The following is a 21,544-nucleotide window of genomic DNA, read 5'->3' as shown; positions in this document are numbered from 1 at the left end:
TGCCAGGCCCCGGGGCTCCTCTGTCTTTCAGCATCCATCTGGAGTGAGCGTCTGCAGTGTGGACTCCGTCTGCACCACTGGTCCCCAGGCCCTGCACAGTTGGCCTCCTGCTCCTGCATGGACAGCTTGTTGGAGCTGAGCCAAAGCAGCCTGGCACTGAAATCCTAGCTCTGTCCCTCACTAGCTGGGTGACTCTGGGCATGTTCCTTACTCTCTCTGAGCCTCAGTTTTCTCATCTGTAACTCTGGAGCAATAGTACCCAGTGAGAATTACCGGAGACAATGAAAATCACAGTAAGTGCTCCGAAGGTGTCAGCTCTCCCTCCTCCCATTCCCTGCCTCTGGAAATGGGTGCTCCTGGCTCTCCTGCTCACTCAAGATCATGAGGCTGTGAAGCCCCAGGCCAGGACTTATTTTTCATCCTGATATGTACTCTCTGCCTGTCATCCTTAATGAAAAACGAATAACTCATGTGTTCGTTTCATTAAATGCTGCCCCCACAAAAGTGTGGGCTTGTGCAATTCTCCAAAGACTGTCAGCTGGAAGATATCTCAGAATTCCTCGTAAATCAAAAGGTTTCATTTTGCTGCCAAGACAGTCAACTCTCTTTGCCTGAATAAGGCGGTGGGCGGTACTGGGCTGGGATGGAGTCGGAGACTTGCCTGCTTGTCCGGGCCTTGCCAATTACCCACACAGGAAGGGGGCAGACTGCTTGTGACTCTGGCAGAGAAATGGGTGGGGTGGGGTGCTGGATCCTACAGGGTCCTTCCTTCTCCTCCTCCGGTTCTAGAATTGTAGACTTGAGCTTTCCTTCTCCCCCTCCCTCTCCCAGCCCCCTCCAACTATGCTCCTCCCCCTCTGCTCCACAATCCCTGCCTCTCCAGTCAATCAGGTCAAATCAGCTCAGGGCAGAGTCTGCAGAGAAAAAGCATCTATGCATTCCTGGCAGAGGATGATCTTCTAATGCCCCTTAGCACAAAAGCAGCCCTCCTTAGGGGTGAAAAGAAGGGCAGCCAAAGTCTGTGTTTCTATTGTGGGGTCCAGGAAGAGCGGGGCATTTGCTCACGGAGCTAAGGATGGATACATTTCGAAGTAAAAAGAGGGTTCCTCTCCTGCCTCCAGCTTTGGAAAGGACTCCCAAGCCAGCTCAAAGGGGCTTTGTGGTCACCTAGTGGAGCAGGTTGCAGGCCACCCAGAGGGGTCTGCACATTGTGGGTGGCAGTGGGGTGGGGAGTTCACAGGGTGAAGGTCCCAGAGGAAACTGGCCGTCCTAAAAACCACAGTCAGAGCTGGTCTCTTGGGGAGGGGAGATGAGGGTTGCAGAATTAAGTTTCAAGGTCTTTACTGCTGGGCCATCCGACTGAGAGTAGGAGATAGACATAGAGGACCTGAAAGATCGCTTCTGAGTGCGGGGGTTGGGAAGGAGAAGGAGACAAAAGAAGGACAAGGACAGGACAAGGATAGGAAGAGAGAGAGGCTGAGGGGACCAAGAGAGAAGTGAGGGGGGCAAGAGGAAGGAAGAGAAAAGGGGGCAAGAGGAAGAGAGAAAGGAGAAGAAGGAGGAAAAAGGGCGGGAGAAAAGCAGGTGAGAAGAAAAAAAAACAGAAGGAAGAAGAGTGAGGAAGGAAAATGTTTCCCAAAACATGTCATCTGAGTGCTGCCATCCTTGACAAGGGGGTGGGAGGTGTGTTGAGCCAGCCTACATGCTCAGCTCACATCCTGGGCCCATCGCTGTGCCTGTTGCTCCAGAGCCTCCCCAAAAAAGGTGGGCTCAGAACCCGCCCATTGCACAACTCCAGAAACACGATTTACCTACAACACAAAGGGAACAAGTGCCCTGGAGCGGTGCAAGGAGGTGGCACACCCTGTGTGGCTGACAAATCCCAGCAGCATAATAGTACAGGGACATAACAGAGCACTCAAAATATAGAATGTGTTGTCCTATTCACTAAATCATTAAATATGCTGCAGTCTCTGTTTATACCACACTAGCACTTTTATGTTTATAAAACCACTCTATTCCCCATGGGAGGCTTAAAAAATCCCTTCACTAGTTCTGAAAATAAAATCCCCTATTTAACAAAGACCTGCAACCATTAAGATGTCTATCCATCCATCTACCTGTCCATCCAGTCATCTGGAGTCCATGCTTTCAGTGACCTTTTAATTGAGGATCTACAGTGTCAGGCACTCTGGTTTGGTACAAGCATGAAAATGTCCCAGTCCTTGCCTTTTGCTGGGGAAACACACTTAAGTAATTTATTATATATCATTATAAGTGAAGCCACGGATAAATAAATTTACCATATTCAGCATTCCGAGTGGAATAATAATTATATTAGCAATTGTTATCTGGGAAAAACAAGACAGAGCAAGACAAATCACATGTGTGGAGTGACCATTACAGGTCATCTGTGATGTGAATCCCCTATCCTTCAGCAGCAGGGGGCCTGCTCTCTCTACCTCTCAACTGTGCCCTGATCTCTTGCTTGGCTGGTGTGTCCTGAGTTCAGAACTGGCATCTAAAATGTTATTTCCTCTTTTTATTTAAAAAATAAAATCGTTTAAAATGCATAAAACATATGCATAGTTTAAAGCAGAACTATAAAGCAAATATTGGCTGCACATGGCGGCTCACACCTATAATCCCAGTACTTTGGGAGGCTAAGGCAGCAGGATCACTTGAGCCCAGGAGTTCATGATCAACCTGGGCAACAGAGCAAGATCCCATTTCTACAAAACATTAAAAAATTAGTCGGGCATGGTGGCACATGCCGGTGGCACCAACTACTTGGGAGGCTGAGGCTGGAGGATCACCTGAGCCCAGGAGTTGGAGGCTGCAGTTAACCATGATCTTGCCACTGCACTCCAGCCTAGGCAACAGAGTGAAACCCTGTCTCTAAAATAAATAAATAAATAAATAAATAAAGCAAATATTTTTGTAACCACTCATGAGATAAATATATAGACTAGAACATTGCTAGTACCTGTAAAGTTCCCCACCTCCATCACCCCAGGTCCTTCCTCAGTCAAATCTCCTTTCCTTTTCCCAGAGGTAACACTATCCTGACTTTTCTGTTAATCAGAAAAAGTCCGATTGAATCTTGCTTTCCTTTATGGTTTTACCATTTATGTATGCACCCTAAACAGTATTAGAGTGAATGATAAATGCCATTTGTAAGAGAAAAGTAGCTGAATAACTGCAAATTCATACAGCTTCATATAGTTTAACCTACTCGTCTATTTTTAAACTTGGAAATAAATATACTGTATGCATTCGTTGATGATTTGCTTCATTTGGTCAACATAGCTACAGTTTCATTGTATGTATTTTCACTGCTGGGACAAGCTCACAGTTAATGCATTTTATGTTTGATGGACATTTGAGTTATTCCCAGTGTTTGGTCCTTACTGACAACGTTGTTGTAAAGCTTTCTTGTCTCCTGGTACACACATGCATGTGTTGCCCTAGGGTATTTATCTAGGAATAAAATTGCTGGATGACATGGTCTTCAACATGACTAGATCAAATCCAGTTGCTTTCCACATTGGCTGTACCAATTTATGCTCCCAGAGGCATCCGCATCCTTGTCATCTCTTGGTAGTACAGACTTAATTTTTCCAATCTGGGGGGTACAAAATGGTATCTTATTGCAGTTTACATTTTTATCTCCCAGATTATTAATGAAGTTGAGCTTTTTGTTTGTTTCTTCACCGTTTGGATTTCTACTTTTCAGACTTGTCTGTTACCTTTAAAAAAAATTGTTTTTTTCCCCTTGATTTTTAGTTCTTTCTATGTTCTGAATATTAGTCCTTCGCTGCTTATATGTGTAGTTCCAGTTTATGGTTTGTTTTCATCTCTTTATAGTCCCTCCTTGATCTCTCTCTCTCTCAAAAATAATTTATGATAACATTCCAAACATATACAAAAGTAGATGGAATAATATGATGAATCTCCTTGTACCTATCACTCAGCTTCAACAATTACAATTTCATGGACAATCTCGTTTCACTTATACCTTTTCAATGTCTGCTCCTCTAGTTTTATTTTTAAGCAAATCTAAAACACTATTCATCATAAAATTTTGAGGATTTATCTCTAAAAGATAGTCTCTCTCTTCATAACATAACCACAATACCAGTATGACACCTAAAAAATATTTAAAAGAACTTAATATCACCAACTTTTATAATAACTTTTGATAAACAGAGGTGCTTAATTTTAATGCCAGTCTGCTTCATGGACCTATTTATTTATTTATTTAATTTTTTGAGACGGAGTTTTGTTCTTGTCACCCAGGCTGGAGTGCAATGGCATAATCTCAGCTCATTGCAACCAACGCCTCCCGGGTTCAAGCAATTCTCTTGCCTCAGCCTCCCGAGTGCTGGGATTACAGGCGTGTGGCACCATACCCGGCTAAGTTTTGTATTTTTAGTAAAAACAGGATTTCACTATGTTGGCCAGGCTGGTCTCAAACTCCTGACCTCAGGTGATCCACTCACCTCAGCCTCCCAAAGTGCTGAGATTACAGGTGTGAGCCACCACACCTAGCTATTTCTTTACTTTCATATCTCATTAAAAAGCTCTTGCTCTGAGACCACGAAGGTATTTGCTTCTCTCTCTTTTTTTTTAAAGGTTTGTAGTTTTACTTTTCACATTTAGCTCTTTATTCCAAATTAAAGAGATTTTAGTATGTGGTGTGAAATAGAGATTCAATTTTCCCCTTATAGCTCTTTCCCGCCCCTCTCCCAGGTATTATTTCTTAAAAAGACTTTTTTCCCACTGCCCTATAATCTGCAATCAGTCATATATTAAGTATCCATATATGTGTGAGTCTGTTCATGGCTCTCTCTTCTGTTTTATTGATCTATTTCTCTATGCCTGTGCTAATGTCACACTCTCTTAATTACTATGGCTTTATAATAAGTCATGATATCTGGTAGGGCAATTCCATCACCTTGTTTTTCTTATAATTATTGCACTTTCATGTGAGTTTTATAATAAGCTTACCAAATTCTACATGCAAAAATGTGTTGGGATCTTTATTGTGATGCATTGAATCTGCATATAAATTTGGGGAAAATGGCATATTTACAATATAGACTCATTCATCCATAAACATAGTATGTCTCTGAATTATTAATGCATTCTTTAATGTCTCTCAATAAAATTTTATATTTTTATACAAAATTAGCGTACATTTTGTTAGACTTATTCATAAATACTTCATTTGTGTTGCAAGTGTAAATGATCACTTTAAAATGTTTTATCTTCTCAATGTTTACTGTTCATATATTGAAATAAACTCATGATTTGCATGTTAACTTTATACCCAGCAGTCGTGCTTAACTCTTTTACTTGGTCTAATAACTTGGATTTTCTATTTACACAATAATATTGTCTGTACACATTTAACATTTTATCTCTTTTTCGCCAAACTTAAGTCTTAACTTGCTTGCTTTCTCGCTCTTTCTCTTTCTTTCCTTCCCTCCTTCCCTCCTTCTTTCCTTCCTTCCTTCCTCTTCTTCTTTCTCTTCCTCCTCCTCCTCTTCTCACAATAATATTGTCTATACCTATTTATAGTTTTGTCTCCTTTTTTCCCAAACTTAAGACTTAATTTTTTTCTTTCTTTCTTTCCTCCCCGCGCGGCCCCCCCTTCCTCTGTCTTCTTTTGAGGCAGTCATTCTATTACTCAGGCTGGAGTGCAGTGGCACAACTGTGGCTCAATGCAGCCTTGATTGCCCAGGCTCAAATGATCCTCCCACCTTAGCCTCCTAAGTAGCTGATACAACAGGTGCATGACACCATGCCTGCCTAATTTTTTTTTTTCCAGACAGAGCCTCTATTTGTTGCCCAGGCTGATCTCAAACTCCTGGGTTCAAGTGATCCTCCTACCTTAAGCTCCCAAAGTGCTGGGATTATAAGCATGAGCCACTGTACCCAGCCTTCTCTTTCTTTCTCTTTCTTTCTTTCTTTCTTTCTTTCTTTCTTTCTTTCTTTCTTTCTTTCTTTCTTTCTTTCTTTCTTTCTTTCTTTTTTTCTCTTTCTCTTTCTTTTCTTTCTTCCTTCCTTCCTTCCCTCCCTCCCTCCCTCCCTCCCTCCCTTCCTTCCTTCTTCCTTCCTTCCTTTCTTCCTTCCTTCCTTCCCTCCCTTTCTCCTCTCTTCTCTTCTCCTTCCTTCCTTCCTTCCTTCCTTCCTTCCTTCCTTCCTTTCTTTCTTTCTTTCTTTCTTTCTTTCTTTCTTTCTTTCTTTCTTTCTTTCTTTCTTTTTCTGAGACAGAGTCCCACTCTGTTGCTCAGGCTGGAGTGCAGTGACATGGTCTTTGCTCACTGAAACCTCCATCACCCAGGTTCAAGTGATTCTTCTGCCTCAGCCCCCTTAGTAGTTGGGATTACAGGCGCATGCCATCACAGCTGGCCGGTTTTCATATTTTTAGTAGAGACAGGGTCTCAACATGTTGGCCAGGCTGGTCTAGAACTCCTGACCTCAGGTGATCCACCCACCTCAGCGTCCCAAAGTGCTGGAATTACAGGTGTGAGCCACCATGGCTGGCTCTTTTCTTTCTTTATTGAAATGGGTAGGATTTCTAGTACAATATTAATAGAAGTAGTGATAGTAACCATCCATTTTTTTTCTCCATCTCAAAGGCTGGTTGGACAAGATGATCTCTTTCCAATGTAAAGATCTTGATTTTCCTCATAATCATCTTTCTGGCTCAAGCAACTACCCACAGCTTTCTAGAGTGAGACTGAGAATCATAATTTATATCCAGACTTTATGTTCTTGAGACAAGGTCTGGCACTACTGCTCAGGCTGGAGTGCACTGGCACAATCTAAGCTGACTGCAACCTCCACCTCCCCAGCTCAAGGCTTCCTCCCACCTCAGCCTCCCGAGTAGGCGCAGACCACCATGACTGGCTAATTTTTGTATTTTTCATAGAGACAGGGTTTCACCATGTTGCCCAGGCTGATCTTGAACTCATGAGTTCAAGTGATCTTCCCATCTCAGCCTCCCAAAGTGCTGGGATTATGGGCATGAACCACCCAGCTATATCCAGACTTTTGATAGTTGCATATCTCTAGCCTGAATGTAGAAGATCCTGGAGTCTGATCTCTTCTCCAACATTTCGTATTGGTTGAGTAGATTTCCTCTCAAAACCCCATTCCTCCTCGAACTCCCAAGCCATTTCTGTTTCATATTTTGAATCATGACTAATCATCAAAAAAAAAAAAACTCCGAAAAACAAAAAAAAAACTGTGATGGCTGAGAGGTTGGCTGTGCCCATATCCCTTTTTGAAGCTCTCTCTGCCCTCCTCCAGGGTGAGAGAGATGGACTGTGCCTTTGTTCCCACATCCTAGCACTGGCTGAAAGAAGTGATATGTGCTACGCTATGCTATTGTCTCTGGGGTGTCTAAGTTGCATCCAGATGTGAGAACACCAGATACAGCACAACTAGACTCACCAGGATCAGCCCCTTTCACCAGAGAAGTGCCTAATGTTCTGGTCTACTTATATTGAGGGTTGATAGAACAAACAGCTATTGGAAGAAGGTTTGCCAAATAAATACTGGAGATGGTGTTCATTATGTTGTTCGACGTTCCCTACATAAGGACTCATATATTATGTTTGGAATTAAGTGTCATTATAGTTAGTCTCTCCTATTGAACTAACATGTGTCTGCAATGGGGTTAATACTTTCTGGAATTGTTTTTAGATACATTTTCATGTCCTGTAAACCGTGTTGTTCTGGAATTTCTTGTACATTGGAGTAATGTCTGAGTCTCAGACAGAAAGCTAGATGTTGAGAGAGAAAAGGTTTACTACATTCTTTTGACCCTCATTTAGCACATCAAGAGGTAGGCCTGGCTGACTACATTTTAGAAGATAATGAAGGAAAGCTTATCCCTCTATCCTCATAGACTGTGGGAAGGGGGAGGGGGATAGAGAGGGAACAGGTAGATCAGGCACCAGAGCTCTTCTCTGCCACTACCATGATTACCTTCCCCACCTTCCCCACCTTCCCCACCAGTGTGTCAGGGCACAACCTAGAAAGTTGGGAGCTTTTAAAGACATGCACAGCGCCCCAGAAAGCAAGATGAGGCCATCCCATCACAGCGATCATGGGCTCAGGAAGAAGGCTGTGAAGATCCAGGCAATACCACGGGAACCCAAGGGCCTCCCTCCTGGGCTGTACAAGACTCTGGTCAGAATCATCTGCCACACGGGGATTCAGCAGCCAGAGACGGCAGTCTCCAAAAGGCTGACATTTACCTGAGTCAGCCAAATTATCTATGAAAGACAATTTTGAATCAAGCTTGAAATTTACCAAATTGGATAAAAGTTAGGATTTTACCCTCCTGCTTCCTAGTGGAACTGATAAGAAGACATTCATTATAAAGAAAATTTTAGCCAGGTGTAGTGGCATGTGCTACTTGAGAATGTGAGCTACTTGGGAGGCAGAGGCAGGCAGATCACTTGAGCCCAGGAATTTTAGTCCAGCCTGGGCAACACATCGAGACCCCATCGCTTAAAAAAAAAAAAAAAGAAAGAAAACTGTAAAAGTTACATTTTTTCCCCAGAATTGCACTGTAGAGTGAGTAAATGTTTCCCATTTCCCCACTACACGTCACTACACATACTTTTTATGAAACTAAGAATTATTTGTCTCATTGTGGCCTCTTTTTAGCTGCAGAGCTGACTCGCGTGTTACATTCAGTGACAACAAATGTTCTTGCACAAGTGTGGAAGGGGCACAAGAGTTGGAGTTTGGCAGGCCTGGGTTTGTGGCCTGGGCTGGATTGTGACTTTTGTAGACTCCAGGCACTTTTACAGTTGTGGACTCCTTCTTTCATTAAAAAAGTTAAATATATTTTACCATTGTGTTGGCATGAGACAAATCTATTAATATCATATGTTAAAACATTGTTTTCAACCTGAATGTTCCTTTCTTTTCTTCTGATTTTAAAAGAAATTTTAAAACATTTAGTTTTAGCCCCTAAGAGTATCCTGGGCCCTGCGCCTATTGGAGAAGTGAGCCCTGCTTGCACCTTTGCCTGCCCTGGACATGCCTCTTTGCTTGTCTTCCTCATCTGTAAAATGGGGTTGTTGGACTAAATGATGGAGTGCATTCAAGGACAGGGCACCTGGGGTAAATAAATGTGGGTTTCCATTCTTCATCTCCATGGATTTGATTTTCTATTTCTATTTTCGTGATCTTGCTGCATATGTGGTTTTCATTGTGAGTCACCTTCAAAATTCTCTTTGGAAGTAGGTGGGGTATAAATTATAAATAAAAATTCCTTTTTACTTCCTCAGCACTTAGCACAATGCTGAGCTTTATATTCCCAATCCTTGTTTGTTGACTGTGCCGGTAAATGGCTCCCTCCCGGCCAACCTCCGCCCACCACCCTGTCCCACCCCAGCCTGACTGCTCTTAGAGGAGGCATCCTTTCTGTCTTTCTTTGGCCTCTTCTCTCTCCCTCAGAATTCTTCTTTCCTTAGTGGCCTGTGCTCAGCTGGCTGTCAGAGTGAGGAAGGTGCCCACTAAATGTCACACGGTGAGCTGGGTAATCTTCCCATAGCCCCACAAGGCACGGTGTGTGCCCTGCTCCACCCTGGAGGACGCTGTGGCTCAGCGAGGAATTGGCTCCATACGTGGTGGGACTGGGATTTGAACCCAGGCCTGTCTGGCCAGGCGGTGGCATGGTGTGTTAAGCCTCCATGATTTGCAGTTTCCAGAGATCTGAGGGGGTTTCTTGGCACTGTTCAAATCAAACACTACTGGAAAACGTGGAAGTCCCTTGAGGTGTGTACTCAGCTTTGTCACCATCCCTCAGGCCCCACCATTCACCCAGCTGGAAGTTTGTGCTGAAACTCTCTTCCTAAATGTTAGAGGGGAGCCGTGCCACAAGCAAGTGGGGAGGAAGTGGGAGCCACACAGCTCACGCTGGAGATTCAATGGTGTGCCATCAAGAGGGTGGCCACCAAACACATTTTCTTTATTGGCCCGAATTTAGAGTGCTCATCTCCAGGGCTTTAAGACGGCACCAGAGTATTCAATGAGCTCGCATATGTGAGGCGCTTACAACAGCGCCTGGCATACGTGTTGGCTGGAGCCAAACTGAATGTACCGACTCATTCAGCGCACATTGAGCACCTACTGGGCTGCGTGCTGGGAAGATGCACATGAATAAAACATCTTCCCACTTATTCAAGAGAAGGCAAAATAAAAATTGCCCCGTGATGGGATAGAATCTGCAATTAAAAAGAAGAGCATGTGCAAGTTTATTTATGTCCTATTACACAAGCTCCTCCATTCTCCACCCCCACCCCCACCTTCTCAATCTGTCGCATTCAGGGATCTGGGGCTCTGAGCATTTGCTTGAATTAAACAGATTCAATGGCATGTCAGGGTTGGGAGGAGAAATGGAGAAGGTGAAAGAATGAGATGGAGCAATAAGTTAAAAAGAGAGATGTTGGTAGTCAATGCACAGATGCCTCCTCCTGGAGAGGAGACGAGGTCAGACAGACAGACCTGGAAGGTTCCTGTGGGAATAATCATATTATTAATAACTGTGGCAACGATGCATGTTACTGAGTGCTTCCAGTGCCAGGCGCTGCTCCAAGCCCTCACACAGATGAGCGTATTTAATCCTCCCAATCCCCTAAGGAGGCAGCTTCTATCATAAACCCCATTTTAGAGCCCAGAGGCTCAGCAGGGAGCAGTGACTTGACCAAAGGTACCACCGCCAAGAGGCAGCCTCCTGCCTGGAGCCTGCACTTGTCCTATGGCCTTCACATAGGTGCCTGTGACACTGTGGAACAGGTGAAGTCAGGGTGGGGTGTACAATACCACTGCAGCCTAGTTGGAGTTTAGAGCAGAAAGCATGAGGTCGGACTGGAGGAGTTTGAATCCTGGGCCCACCTCGACCAACTCTGTGACCTTGGCCAAGGTCTTTCTATGTCTCTGTTTTCTTATAAATGAAATGAAGATTGAGGATGGTGATGAGGACACCACCTCCTGGAGTGGTTGTAAGGCTTTAACACCATTCTGCATACATAGGGTTTAGCAGGGCCTGCCCAGACGAGCGGGATACACGGCAGGCATCCCTGAGCTCATGATTTGTCCCTAGGAGAGCTCGCCCTGCCATCATCTGGGCAGATGAGCTCAGGCTGCCAGGCTTCTGCACTCACAGATGAGGGGGCCAGCTCAGGACAGGCAGTGGGAATCACAGAGGGAGAAATGCTAATGCGAAGTGACTCCACCCATGGAGCCTGTCCCCAAACTGTTAGCATGTTGGGAAAAGTGCCCAAGTGTGGCAGGACCTGGCCTGTGGAAATGCCTTAGACAGACACAGCTGATGACTGGCCATGGGGATGCTGAAGGACATCACCTGGCCTCTGCCTCCAAGCAGGGCACCGTCTGGCTGGGGACAGAAGACTCTTCACATGAACCAATGAGTGGCCCAGGTGGGGTCTTCCCAAGGGTCAACTGCAGTGTGTGGTTCTGGCCATTGGAAAGCAGAGTGACCAGCCATGGGCTGGGAGCAGGTATGGGCAGAAGGCCAAGGGGCTGTGGGAGGTGGCGTGTGTGTGGGATGCTGTGACTCAGCCACCCACCCCAAGGACTAGCTTCAGGTCTCCCTGCCCCACCTGCATCAGGTCTCTACAACTTTTGACCAGGCATTTCTGATTTTCTCTCCTTTTCCTCTTTTTGATGAGGAGCAGCTCTGTTGTCATAAGTGAGGCACAGCCAAGGCCAAGGTCTTGCCTTTCCAGAGCTGTTCTGGGCTGGGCCGACTCTGCTGTTTGAATGTACAGGGCTCATTCTACAGTATGCCAATAAATGTGCCCATGAAAAAGAAGACCTTTAGAGATGTGCTCATGCAGATGAGTCTATCCCACCTGTCACAGAGGGAGGCACGGCAACCATCTGCTAGATTCTCTATTCCCACCCCACCCCTTACATTTTTAACCACAGATTTTCACAGTTTGCCTTACTTATTTAAATCTGTTATTTAGAAAGACACATGTATTGCTAAGTAAGGAAACGGCAGCTTTTGCCCATTGAAGCCTGTTCTTCCCATATTCTGTAGCTGGCTGGGGTCCGCTGAGAGACCCTTATATGTCCTAGCCTGGGTGTCCTTTAACCAGGCTGGATTTAGGACTGAATCCACTCTGGATTATAGAGTGATCTGTACTAGAGGGGGAGGAGAGCTGACACTTAATGTCTTATCTTGCAGAGTAACAGTGAGACCCCAATCTCTTGGTCTCTACTGAGGGGGATGTGGATCCCTCCTTTAACCCAGAGACAATACTGTGCGTCCAAATGCTATGCTCCTGAAGTCATGCTGCACAGCCAGACCATTGATTCAGTTATTCAGCGCCTACTGTATGCCACACATCATGTGCCAGGCACTGGCAATGCCTCGGGATGAGATGAAGTCCCCACCCTCATGGAACTGACACTTTTGTGGGGAGAGAAGAGCTAGAAAGCCCAACACAGACAAATTGTGTTAAGTGCCCAGAAAGGAACAAACTGTGATAGAGAATGGAGAATAGCAAAGAGGACTGGGGGGAAGGAGGGCCTGCAGAAGAATGATGTGGAAGCTGGGCCCTGGCTAGGGAGAGGCAGGAAGAACTCAACACGTGCAGAGGGAAGGCAAGTGCAGTCCGGGAGGAGAGGGAGCTTTACATTATCTGGGAAGCAGGAGAAGAATCTGGCCCTGGGCCTCCTCCCTACCTCCTACCTGGAAGCCCCGGGGTCCTCCCTGGCCTTCTCTGTCTTTGCAGCTCCTTAGAGTGGGAAGGACCAGGCCCTGTGCTTCTGCCCATGGCCTACAGAGCTCCCTAGAGAGCCTGGGCTGCCCGCTCACCCAGTAGTTCCAGGCTATGCCACAGCCTGCACCTGGCCAGAGTTCTAAAACCTCCCTCAGCCCACACGACACCCCGCCCCATCACACCCCGCTCGAGTAACAGAGCTTGCAGCCTCACAGCCACTGCTGTCATCTCTTTGGGCCTCTGGTCACCTCCACGTAGCCTCATTACCCTGATCATTTCTGCTGCAGCTACAAGGCACCACTCACTGCCCTGCCACGCCTTCAGCCTTCAGCACGCTCTCAGGAATATGCTACTGCCCATTCCCCTTCTTTCTGGTGACATCTGGTAACTTCCTTGAGATCTCTTCAAATGCTGCTCCCTTCTGCACCCCCTCTCCTACGCTTTCCTGCCTCCTTCCCCTCTGTTACTGGCACTTCACTATAAGGCTTACTTACCCTGTTGTTAGCTATTTGAGTCTCTCCCCGGCTTTCCAAGGGCAAGGTCTGAAACACTTTTATACTTGCAGTCCCAGGAGCTGATGCAGAGAGTAAATCATCAATACAGCTTTGTTGAACGAATTCTTCATGAGCCCCTTAGAATAATGATCTCCTTCATGTATTCAGCATTTAACAAGCTCATCCAAAACTTTGGGCCATTGTACACTCGCAACACCATAAGAGTAGGTGCTAACCGGCTGCACAGGTAGGGAAATGTGGAGAAAGGTTACCTGATTCATGTTCGATCACACACAAATTGGTGGCAGGGTTGAGGCATGGTCCTAATATCCTCACTCTTACTTCACTGCTCTTCATTAACTTCAGAGCACTCAAGCCTGGAGTCAGAGAAAAAACACATTTCTCAGTAATCCCATCGTAAGATATAAGCTGAGTGCATACTTGTTTTAACACAACCTAAAAAAAAAAAAAAACTACACTATATTTGATCTTGGGCTTCCCAAGCCAAATAAATAAATTAATTAAAAGTGCACTATAAGATATGAGGTAAGCCTTTATTGAGCACCTATTATATACTGTTATATATGGAACTCAGTATTCTGGGAGACACAAAAGAATTTCAAGACTCTCCTACATAGTACTCACAATTATTCAGGGAAAATGAGCCAGGGACAAACACGGCAATTGGAGATAATGGATGGGTGGGTAAATGCAGACACTCTTGGAGCAGAGTTGTTCCTGAAGTGCCCGTGGAGAAGGCCCTGGGAAGTCATTCCCATCCGTGGGAGAAGAGGAGTGATAGCAGAGAGGAGACGTGGGGATGAGGAGCAGGGGTGGGAAGGTGCACAGAACAAGGAGGCGTCCCAGGGGCTGGTTGGAGGGAGGGGCTTTATAGGAACACTTGTGGGAGTGCTCCTCTGAGGACCAGAGAGGACCCAGACGTGGTCTTCGGGGATGTCTCATCAACAAGTAAAGCATGACTCTTTCTCAGTTGCCAGAAACAGTTTTGAGAATAACAATCTCTGGCATTGAAAAGGGTGCCTCATCCCCGGGGATTATAAGAGGGTAGGATTTGTCTTTCCAACTCAGCTCAGCTTAACTCAACTCAGTTCAGCTCAACTCAACTCAGCTCAATTTGGCTCAGCTCAGCTCAATTCAGCTTGGCTCAGCTCAGCTCAGCTCAACTCAGCTCAGTTCGGCTCAGCTCAGCTCAACTCAGCTCAGTTCAGCTCAGCTCAGCTTATTTCAGCTTGGCTCAGCTCAACTCAGCTCAGTTCAGTTCAACTCAACTCATTTTCACTCAGCTTGGCTCAGGTCAGCTCAACTCAGCTCAGCTCAACTCAGGTCAACTCATCTCAGCTCAACTCAACTCAGCTTGGTTCAACTAAGCTCAACTCAACTCACTTTAGCTCAGTTCTGCTCAGTTTAACCCAACTCTTCATATTGCCTGTTAGTCATGGATCAGCACTTTCTATCCCCAACTGCTATGGACAAAGCTAGTGGAGTAAGACACACGAACAGAGGTTCCTATCTCCTCTCTGTCCAAACCGCAATCATGACATCCATTCCCTGTTACCTCCACCTACCCCCATTGCAGGTGCTCATAACAAGGTCCAAGGACCCAGCTTTGTTACTGAATATGGAACTTGCGGGATGGTTGGCAAAGGCTCCAGCCCTGATGGAAAGCCCTGGAGGACACGCGGCTCAGCTGAGAGTGTGATGACTCTTCTCCCATTGCAAACTGAGACCATAGTGAAATGGACAGAAGGAGAGAAGGGGTTGTTGTAGAGCTGATGGCCCTGCCTGCCTGGCCCCAACTGACCTGGCCATTGAAGTTGTGCTGGAACCCAGGCAAGTGTCCAAGGTGTCCCTAGGTGAACTTCTAAGGTTGTAAGGAGGTTTCTGAAGGACACATTGGGGCCTCATGGAAAAGTAGGTTTGGTGAGGGCCTTTCTCTATTCTCTCTTTCAAAGCCATGCATTGGGCTGGTTCAGGGCACCAGGCAGGGCTCTGCTTCTTTCACTCTGTCCTCAGGCAACAGTACTGCATTTCAGCAGCTCTTTAACCTCAAAGACCTGTGAGTCAGTGTAGAGCAGGTCACACACACAGCATCTCTAGTTGAGCCCGCTGGCATCATCACAATGCCTGTGAGCTGTTCACGGGCCTATAGAGTTCATGCCCCTCCCCATGTGTCAACACAGGAGCTAGTCCACGCTGAGGAAAACATTTATTGTATCTTTCCCCAGCAGAGTTTCTGTGGAGAGATTCTCCACCGATTTTCATAACTTCTCTCAAAGCTTGACAGCCTTTGTTCAGCTGTAACCTGGATCTAACCTCCTACTACAGCACAAGCCAGTTCTCTTTGGTCTGACCCTCAGAGACAGGCCCTTGAGTGAGAAACTCCAGGATGTACACCATCACATTGGGAGTGGGAAGGTGGAAGAGAGAAGAGACAAAAGAAAGGGGGAAATGCCTATAGCCTCTGCAAAACCAACAAGCAGAATGGTGATAGAGACTAGCCTGACCAACATGGTGAAACCCCATCTCTACCAAAAATACAAAAATTAGCCAGGCGTGGTGGTGTGCACCTGTAATCTCAGCTACTCGGGAGGTTGAGGCAGGAGAATCACTTGAACCCTAGAAGTGGAGGCTGCAGTGAGCAGAGGTCATACTTGGGTGATAGAGCAAGACTCTGTCTCAAAAAAAAAAAAAAAAAAAAAAAAAAAAAAAGAAAGAAAGAAAGAAAGAAAACCCAAAACCATTTGTGGAGTATGTATTACATGCCAAGCACTATTCTAGGCATCATGAACATACATGAATACAAACACGTGGACAAATATCTGTGCCTCACTCATTTCAGAGTTGTTCACAGAGTCACAGTTGCAGTGGAGAGAAGCAATTATGCACAGATGGGTAAGAGAGCCCAGGGATGCTGAGTGACATGCTTTTGGTAACCCAGGAAGTCAAAAGGCAGAACCAGGTGTCTCGACTCTTGACCTCTCCTTGTTATTCCTCTCATGGTTGGAAGTGAGCATTTCCTAGGAAGACAAAAGAATCTTTTATTTTCTGGGTTCCTAGACAGGAAGTCCTGTTCACTGCTTTGGAGGGGCTTTCCTCCCCCAGGGAGACCCTGGCAGGTCAGCCCTTGTGTTCATGGTGCCTGCTGCTTGCAGAGAAAGTTATGTTCCTGGACCTTCATCTTCTGGAATTATGTAAATGCATGACATTGCTTTTTTTAAATGCTTGGTATTTATGAGGTCTTTTCCCCCTGAGGCTGCCCCATGTTCTGAAATGTGAACATGGTAAGCAGGATGGATACAGTTTTGGAGCAGTAAGTACAACCAGATGTGCAGATGGGGCTGAAGAAACACCAAACTTTTGTGAGGGATGCAGAGCCCAGAGACCCAGCCTGTTTCTCTCCTCTCCGGGGAAATTAGTTTAAAACTGGCAAAAAAACCACAGGTCAAGGTGTTACCTGCCTACCAGTTTCACATACTCCCTGCCAGACTGCGAACCTGGTCTTGCTCCCATTCACCCAGCTCTCAGTGACAGCAGATGGCAGCCAGGTGCTGACACAATTCTCTCATTTCACTCCAACAATACCGCCCAATAAATGGATAAGCAAGCTGAGGATCAGTTTCGCTAGGTAACTTGGCCAGGGCCACACAGGTAGGCAGCAGGAAGGGCTGAGATGCAAACCAGGACAGCTAGGCTGCAAAGGCAAACACACTATCTTTGCAGACCAGCCTCTTTCCCCCAGGGACTCCCTGTTCAGTGGCAGGAGATCTGCAGGGTTCCAGCAAAGATGGGAGGCTCCATCCCAGGCAATGAGAAACACCTCCTGGCGGTATTGTAGCAGCCAGTGGTAAGGTTTCAGTGGAGAAAAAGTAGTACTCATCCTTGCAGAATTCAAAAGCAATGGTGAAGCAAGGCGCAGCTGCATCAAAGGAGTTGTGAATGACACATGTCACCACACAACCATGCTTAATTTTGGAGAAGCAAGTGGTGGATGCTTTAAGAGTTCTGCACTGTGACCTGGAGTAACCTGGAAAACATTCAGACTGGAAGGATTTAAGCTGCACATTGAAGGATGGGAGGCATTTGCAGAGGCAGAGAGGTATGAGAAGCATATTAAGTTGAGAGTGTGTGAAAAGAGCAGGAACACAGAGAACATTAAAGAGGTGGTGCTGGTGAGACGAGAAATAACATTTACTAAGCACCTATTGTATACCATGAATGGTGCTGGGGCTTGTGCATATTATCTCGCTTATTAAATCAACTATATTCAGTTTTAATTTACATATATAAGAAAATGCACGCCGGGCACGGTGGCTCAAGCCTGTAATCCCAGCACTTTGGGAGGCCGAGACGGGTGGATCACGAGGTCAGGAGATGGAGACCATCCTGGCTAACACGGTGAAACCCCGTCTCTACTAAAAAATACAAAAAACTAGCCGGGCGAGGTGGCGGGCGCCTGTAGTCCCAGCTACTCGGGAGGCTGAAGCAGGAGAATGGCGTAAACCCGGGAGGCGGAGCTTGTAGTGAGCTGAGATCCGGCCACTGCACTCCAGCCTGGGCCACAGAGCGAGACTCTGTCTCAAAAAAAAAAAAAAAAAAAAAAAAAAAAAAAAAAAAAAAAGAAAATGCATACATTTGAAGTGCACAGTTCAATGAGTTTTGGTAAGTGTATATACCTGTGTAATCATCATTACAATCAACATACAAGACAACATTCTGTATCTGCAATCTTCCCTGCGCTCCCCTTGTATGAATTCAACCAACTCAGATAGAAAATATTTGCAAAAAAACTCACAATAAAAATTAACACTACCACGCCTGTTAATCCCATGGCTACTTGGGAGGCTGAGGCAGGAGATCAGCCTAAACCTGGGAGGTGGAGGGTTTGGCGTGAGCCAAGATTGTGCCACTGCACTCCAGCCTGGGCGACAGAAGTAAGACTGTCTCAAAAAAAAAAAAAAAAAAAAAATACATACATATATATATATATATTATATATATATATATATATACAGCAATGAACAACAATATAAATTTTAAGAACAATAGAGCGTAACAACTATTTCCATAGCATTAACATTGTATTAGGTATTTTAAGTAATCTAGAGATGATTCAAGTATATAGAAGGATGTGGGTGGGTTATATGCAAATAGCACACAATTTTATATAAGGGACTTGAGGACCTGAATTTTGGCATTGGCTGGGTTCCTAGAAACAACCTCTTTGCTGGATATGAAAGGACAACTGTATACATTTCCATCATTCTCAAATTCCATCATTCTCATGTTTTTTTTTTGTGGTCAGTCACCAGCTCCCTCCCTCCAGCCAATCACTGATCTACTTTCCATCACTGCAGATGAGGTTTGCTTTTTCTAGAATTCACATAAATAGAATCCTACAGCAAGTGGTCTTTCATGTTTGGCAACTTTGGCTCAGCATATTTCTGAAATTCATCCATGTCGTTGCATGTATTGGTAGATGTTCCTTTATAATACTGAATAGTATTCCATTGTAAGGCTATCCTCCCACCTATTTGTGAACATTTGAGTTGTTTCCAGTTTAGGGGTTTAATGAATAAAGCTTCTATGAACCTTTGTGTGCAAGCCTTTGTGTAGGCATGTTTTGATTTCTCCTGGATAAACATGAAGAGGTGGAATTGTTGAGTCATATGGTGAGTGAAAAATTTTATAACAAACTGATGAATTGTTTTCCAAAGTTGATTAATAATTTTATATTCCCAACAGCAATGTATGAGACTTCAAGTTGCCCCACCTACTTGTCAACACTTTGTATTGTCAGTCTTTTTAAATTTAGCAATTCCAATAAGTGTGTAGTCGTAGTTCGTTGTGGTTTTAATTTGCATTTCCCTCATGATTAATAATGTAGAGTATTTACTTGTGCTTATCAACATTTGTATATCTTCTATGAGTGTCTGGATTAAAATTAGTTTAAATAACTAGGCCACTTTAAAATTGGGTATTTGCTTTCCAATAATTGACTAGTAAGAGTTCTTTAGATGTTCTAGATAAAATTCCACTGTAAAATACATGTATTACCAATATTTTCTTCAAGTCTGTTGCTTTTTTATCTCCTTAAAGAGTAGTGTTAAAGAATAGAAAATTTTAATTTTTATGAAATCAAATTTATCAATTTTCCTTTTGTAATTTGTGTTTTTTGTGTCCTATCTAAGAAATCTTTATCCATCCAGAGATGGCTGAAGTTTTCTCCTGTGTTTTCATCTTGCTGTTTTACAGTGTTAGCTTTTACATTTAGGTCTATAATCCATTTCAAGTTAACTTTTGTGTGGTGTGGGGTAAGGGTTAAAGTTTGTCTTCTTCTATATGATATCTAATAGTTCCGGAACCACTTCTTGAAAAGAATATCCTTTCCTCATTAAACTGCCTTGGCAACTTTGTTGAAAATCAATTGACCAAATAAGCATGGGTCTATGTTTGAACTCTATTCTGTTCTATTGATCTATATTTCTGTACTTATGCCAATACCAATAGTCATGATTACTACTGTGAAGCAAAAATGAAATCCAAAGCTCCCTGACTGACTAAACAGACCCCTTTTGGCCAAAGAGAGCCCCAAGAACCTTAAAAACTAAGTGTTCTGACCAAGACGAGATGGGAGGTTGGTCACGCCCCATTTACCCCTCTCTTGCTAACCACCATTAGACTTTTTCCCTAAGAGTTAAACAGAAACCAGCCCTGGAACACAAAGAAGAGAAGATTCACTCAACAACCTGGTACCTTGGCCAGACTTCCCTCCCCTTTCAGTTTCAACAGAACAATCAACCAGCATTCCTTCCTGATAAGAGACTGCTGACCACGGACTGGCTCTGGTGTGCCCATGGAGGCTGCACACGGAGCACCTGTGTGTCCTTTGTTTTAACTTTTGATGTGTACAGCCTAATTTTACTGCATTTTAATGTTAAGTCTCCACCCCAAAGTGAACACGGGACATACATAACACATGTTTGCTTACTATGCATGCGTGCAATGTCCCCTCATGCATATTCATGGCCCCTCCTGTAACCTGTTAAATATGTATGTCTATCCAATTGACCAAGCATGAGACTCCTGTAACACACTCCCTCCCTCGAAATATCTGCTTTCAGTCTCTGCCAGAGGCTACACCTCCAAGTCTTCAGGTTGCAACCCTTTATAAGAAATAAAGTTATCCTTTCCAAACTTACAAATTTTGTGATTTTAAGTGAACACTACTATTAAGTCTTGAAATCAGGGCATCTAAATTATGTAATGGTATTTTCTTCTCATTTTTTTCCTATTTAAGGTCTTTAGTATTTTCTTATAAATTTTAGCATAATTTCCACAAAATAATAATTTTATAGAAATCTTATAAATTTCTATACAAAAGCCTGCTAGGATTTTGATTGGGATTGCACTGAATCTGTAAAGCAATTTGGGAATAACTTGACTGTTTTTTTCTGTTTTTGTTTTTGAGACAGGGTCTCACTCTGTTGCCCAGGCTGGCGTACAGCGGTGTGATCATGGCTCACTGCAGCCTCAACCTCTTGGACTCAGGTGATTCTCCCACCTCAGCCTCCTGAATAGCTAGGACTACAGGCACATGCCACCATGCCTGGCTAATTTTTTGTATTTGTTTAGAGATGGGGTCTTGATATGTTGCCTAGGCTGGTCTTAAACTCCTGGGCTCAAGTGATCCACCCACCTCGGCCTCCCAAAGTGCTGGGATTACAGATGTGAGCCACTGTGCCGAGCCTGACACTTTAAACACTATTGCTTGTATTCATCCAAGTTCTCTAGAGAAACAGAACCAAAAGGATGTGTGCGTGAGCATCTGTGTATGTCTTAGTCCCTTCTAGCTGCTATAACAAAATAACTTAGACTGGGTAATATAAACAGCATAAATTTATTGCTGGAGGCTGGGAAGTCCAAGACCAAGGTGCCAAAAGATTCAGTGTCTGGTGAGAGCTTTGCTTTCTGCTTCAAAGATGGTGCCTTCTTCCTGCATCCTTACATGATGAAAAGGACAAATAGGCTTCTCATAGCTTCTTCTATAAGGTAACTTTTTCTATAAGACCTTATAGCTTCTTCTATAAGGTCACTAATCCCATTCAAGAGGGTGGAGCCCTCCTGACCTAATCACCTCCTAAAAGTCACATCTCTTAATACTACTACAATGAGGATTAAATTCTAACATGATTTTTTTGGGGAAATCAACATTTAGACAATAGCATACATATATTTATTTAGAGAGAT

General features: G+C 44.4%; 1 protein-coding gene across 7 annotated transcripts in view; it reads right to left on the bottom strand.

Moving 5' to 3' along the window:
* The window catches only part of SOCS5 (suppressor of cytokine signaling 5), a 171,581-nt gene that overhangs the window by 47,296 nt on the left and 102,741 nt on the right, over positions 1 to 21,544 (bottom strand). For 4 of the 7 annotated variants that reach the window (XR_001883498.1, XR_001883495.1, XR_001883499.1 and 1 more), the window contains exon 2: positions 13,549 to 13,653. Coding sequence is in view for 1 of the 7 variants with exons in the window: in XM_017862737.1 (XP_017718226.1) it covers positions 13,277 to 13,356; positions 13,549 to 13,633 (165 nt within the window). In the remaining 6 variants the exon portion in view is untranslated. Of the gene's footprint in view, positions 1 to 13,276; positions 13,357 to 13,548; positions 13,654 to 21,544 lie in introns of all 7 variants that reach the window. The other 3 variants (XR_001883496.1, XR_001883497.1, XM_017862737.1) reach the window with 1 other exon arrangement.

This window comes from Rhinopithecus bieti, unplaced genomic scaffold (genome assembly GCF_001698545.2).
Source record: "Rhinopithecus bieti isolate Rb0 unplaced genomic scaffold, ASM169854v2 scaffold_61117, whole genome shotgun sequence".
NCBI lineage: Eukaryota > Metazoa > Chordata > Mammalia > Primates > Cercopithecidae > Rhinopithecus > Rhinopithecus bieti.
This window is presented reverse-complemented; position numbering and strand designations above follow the sequence as displayed.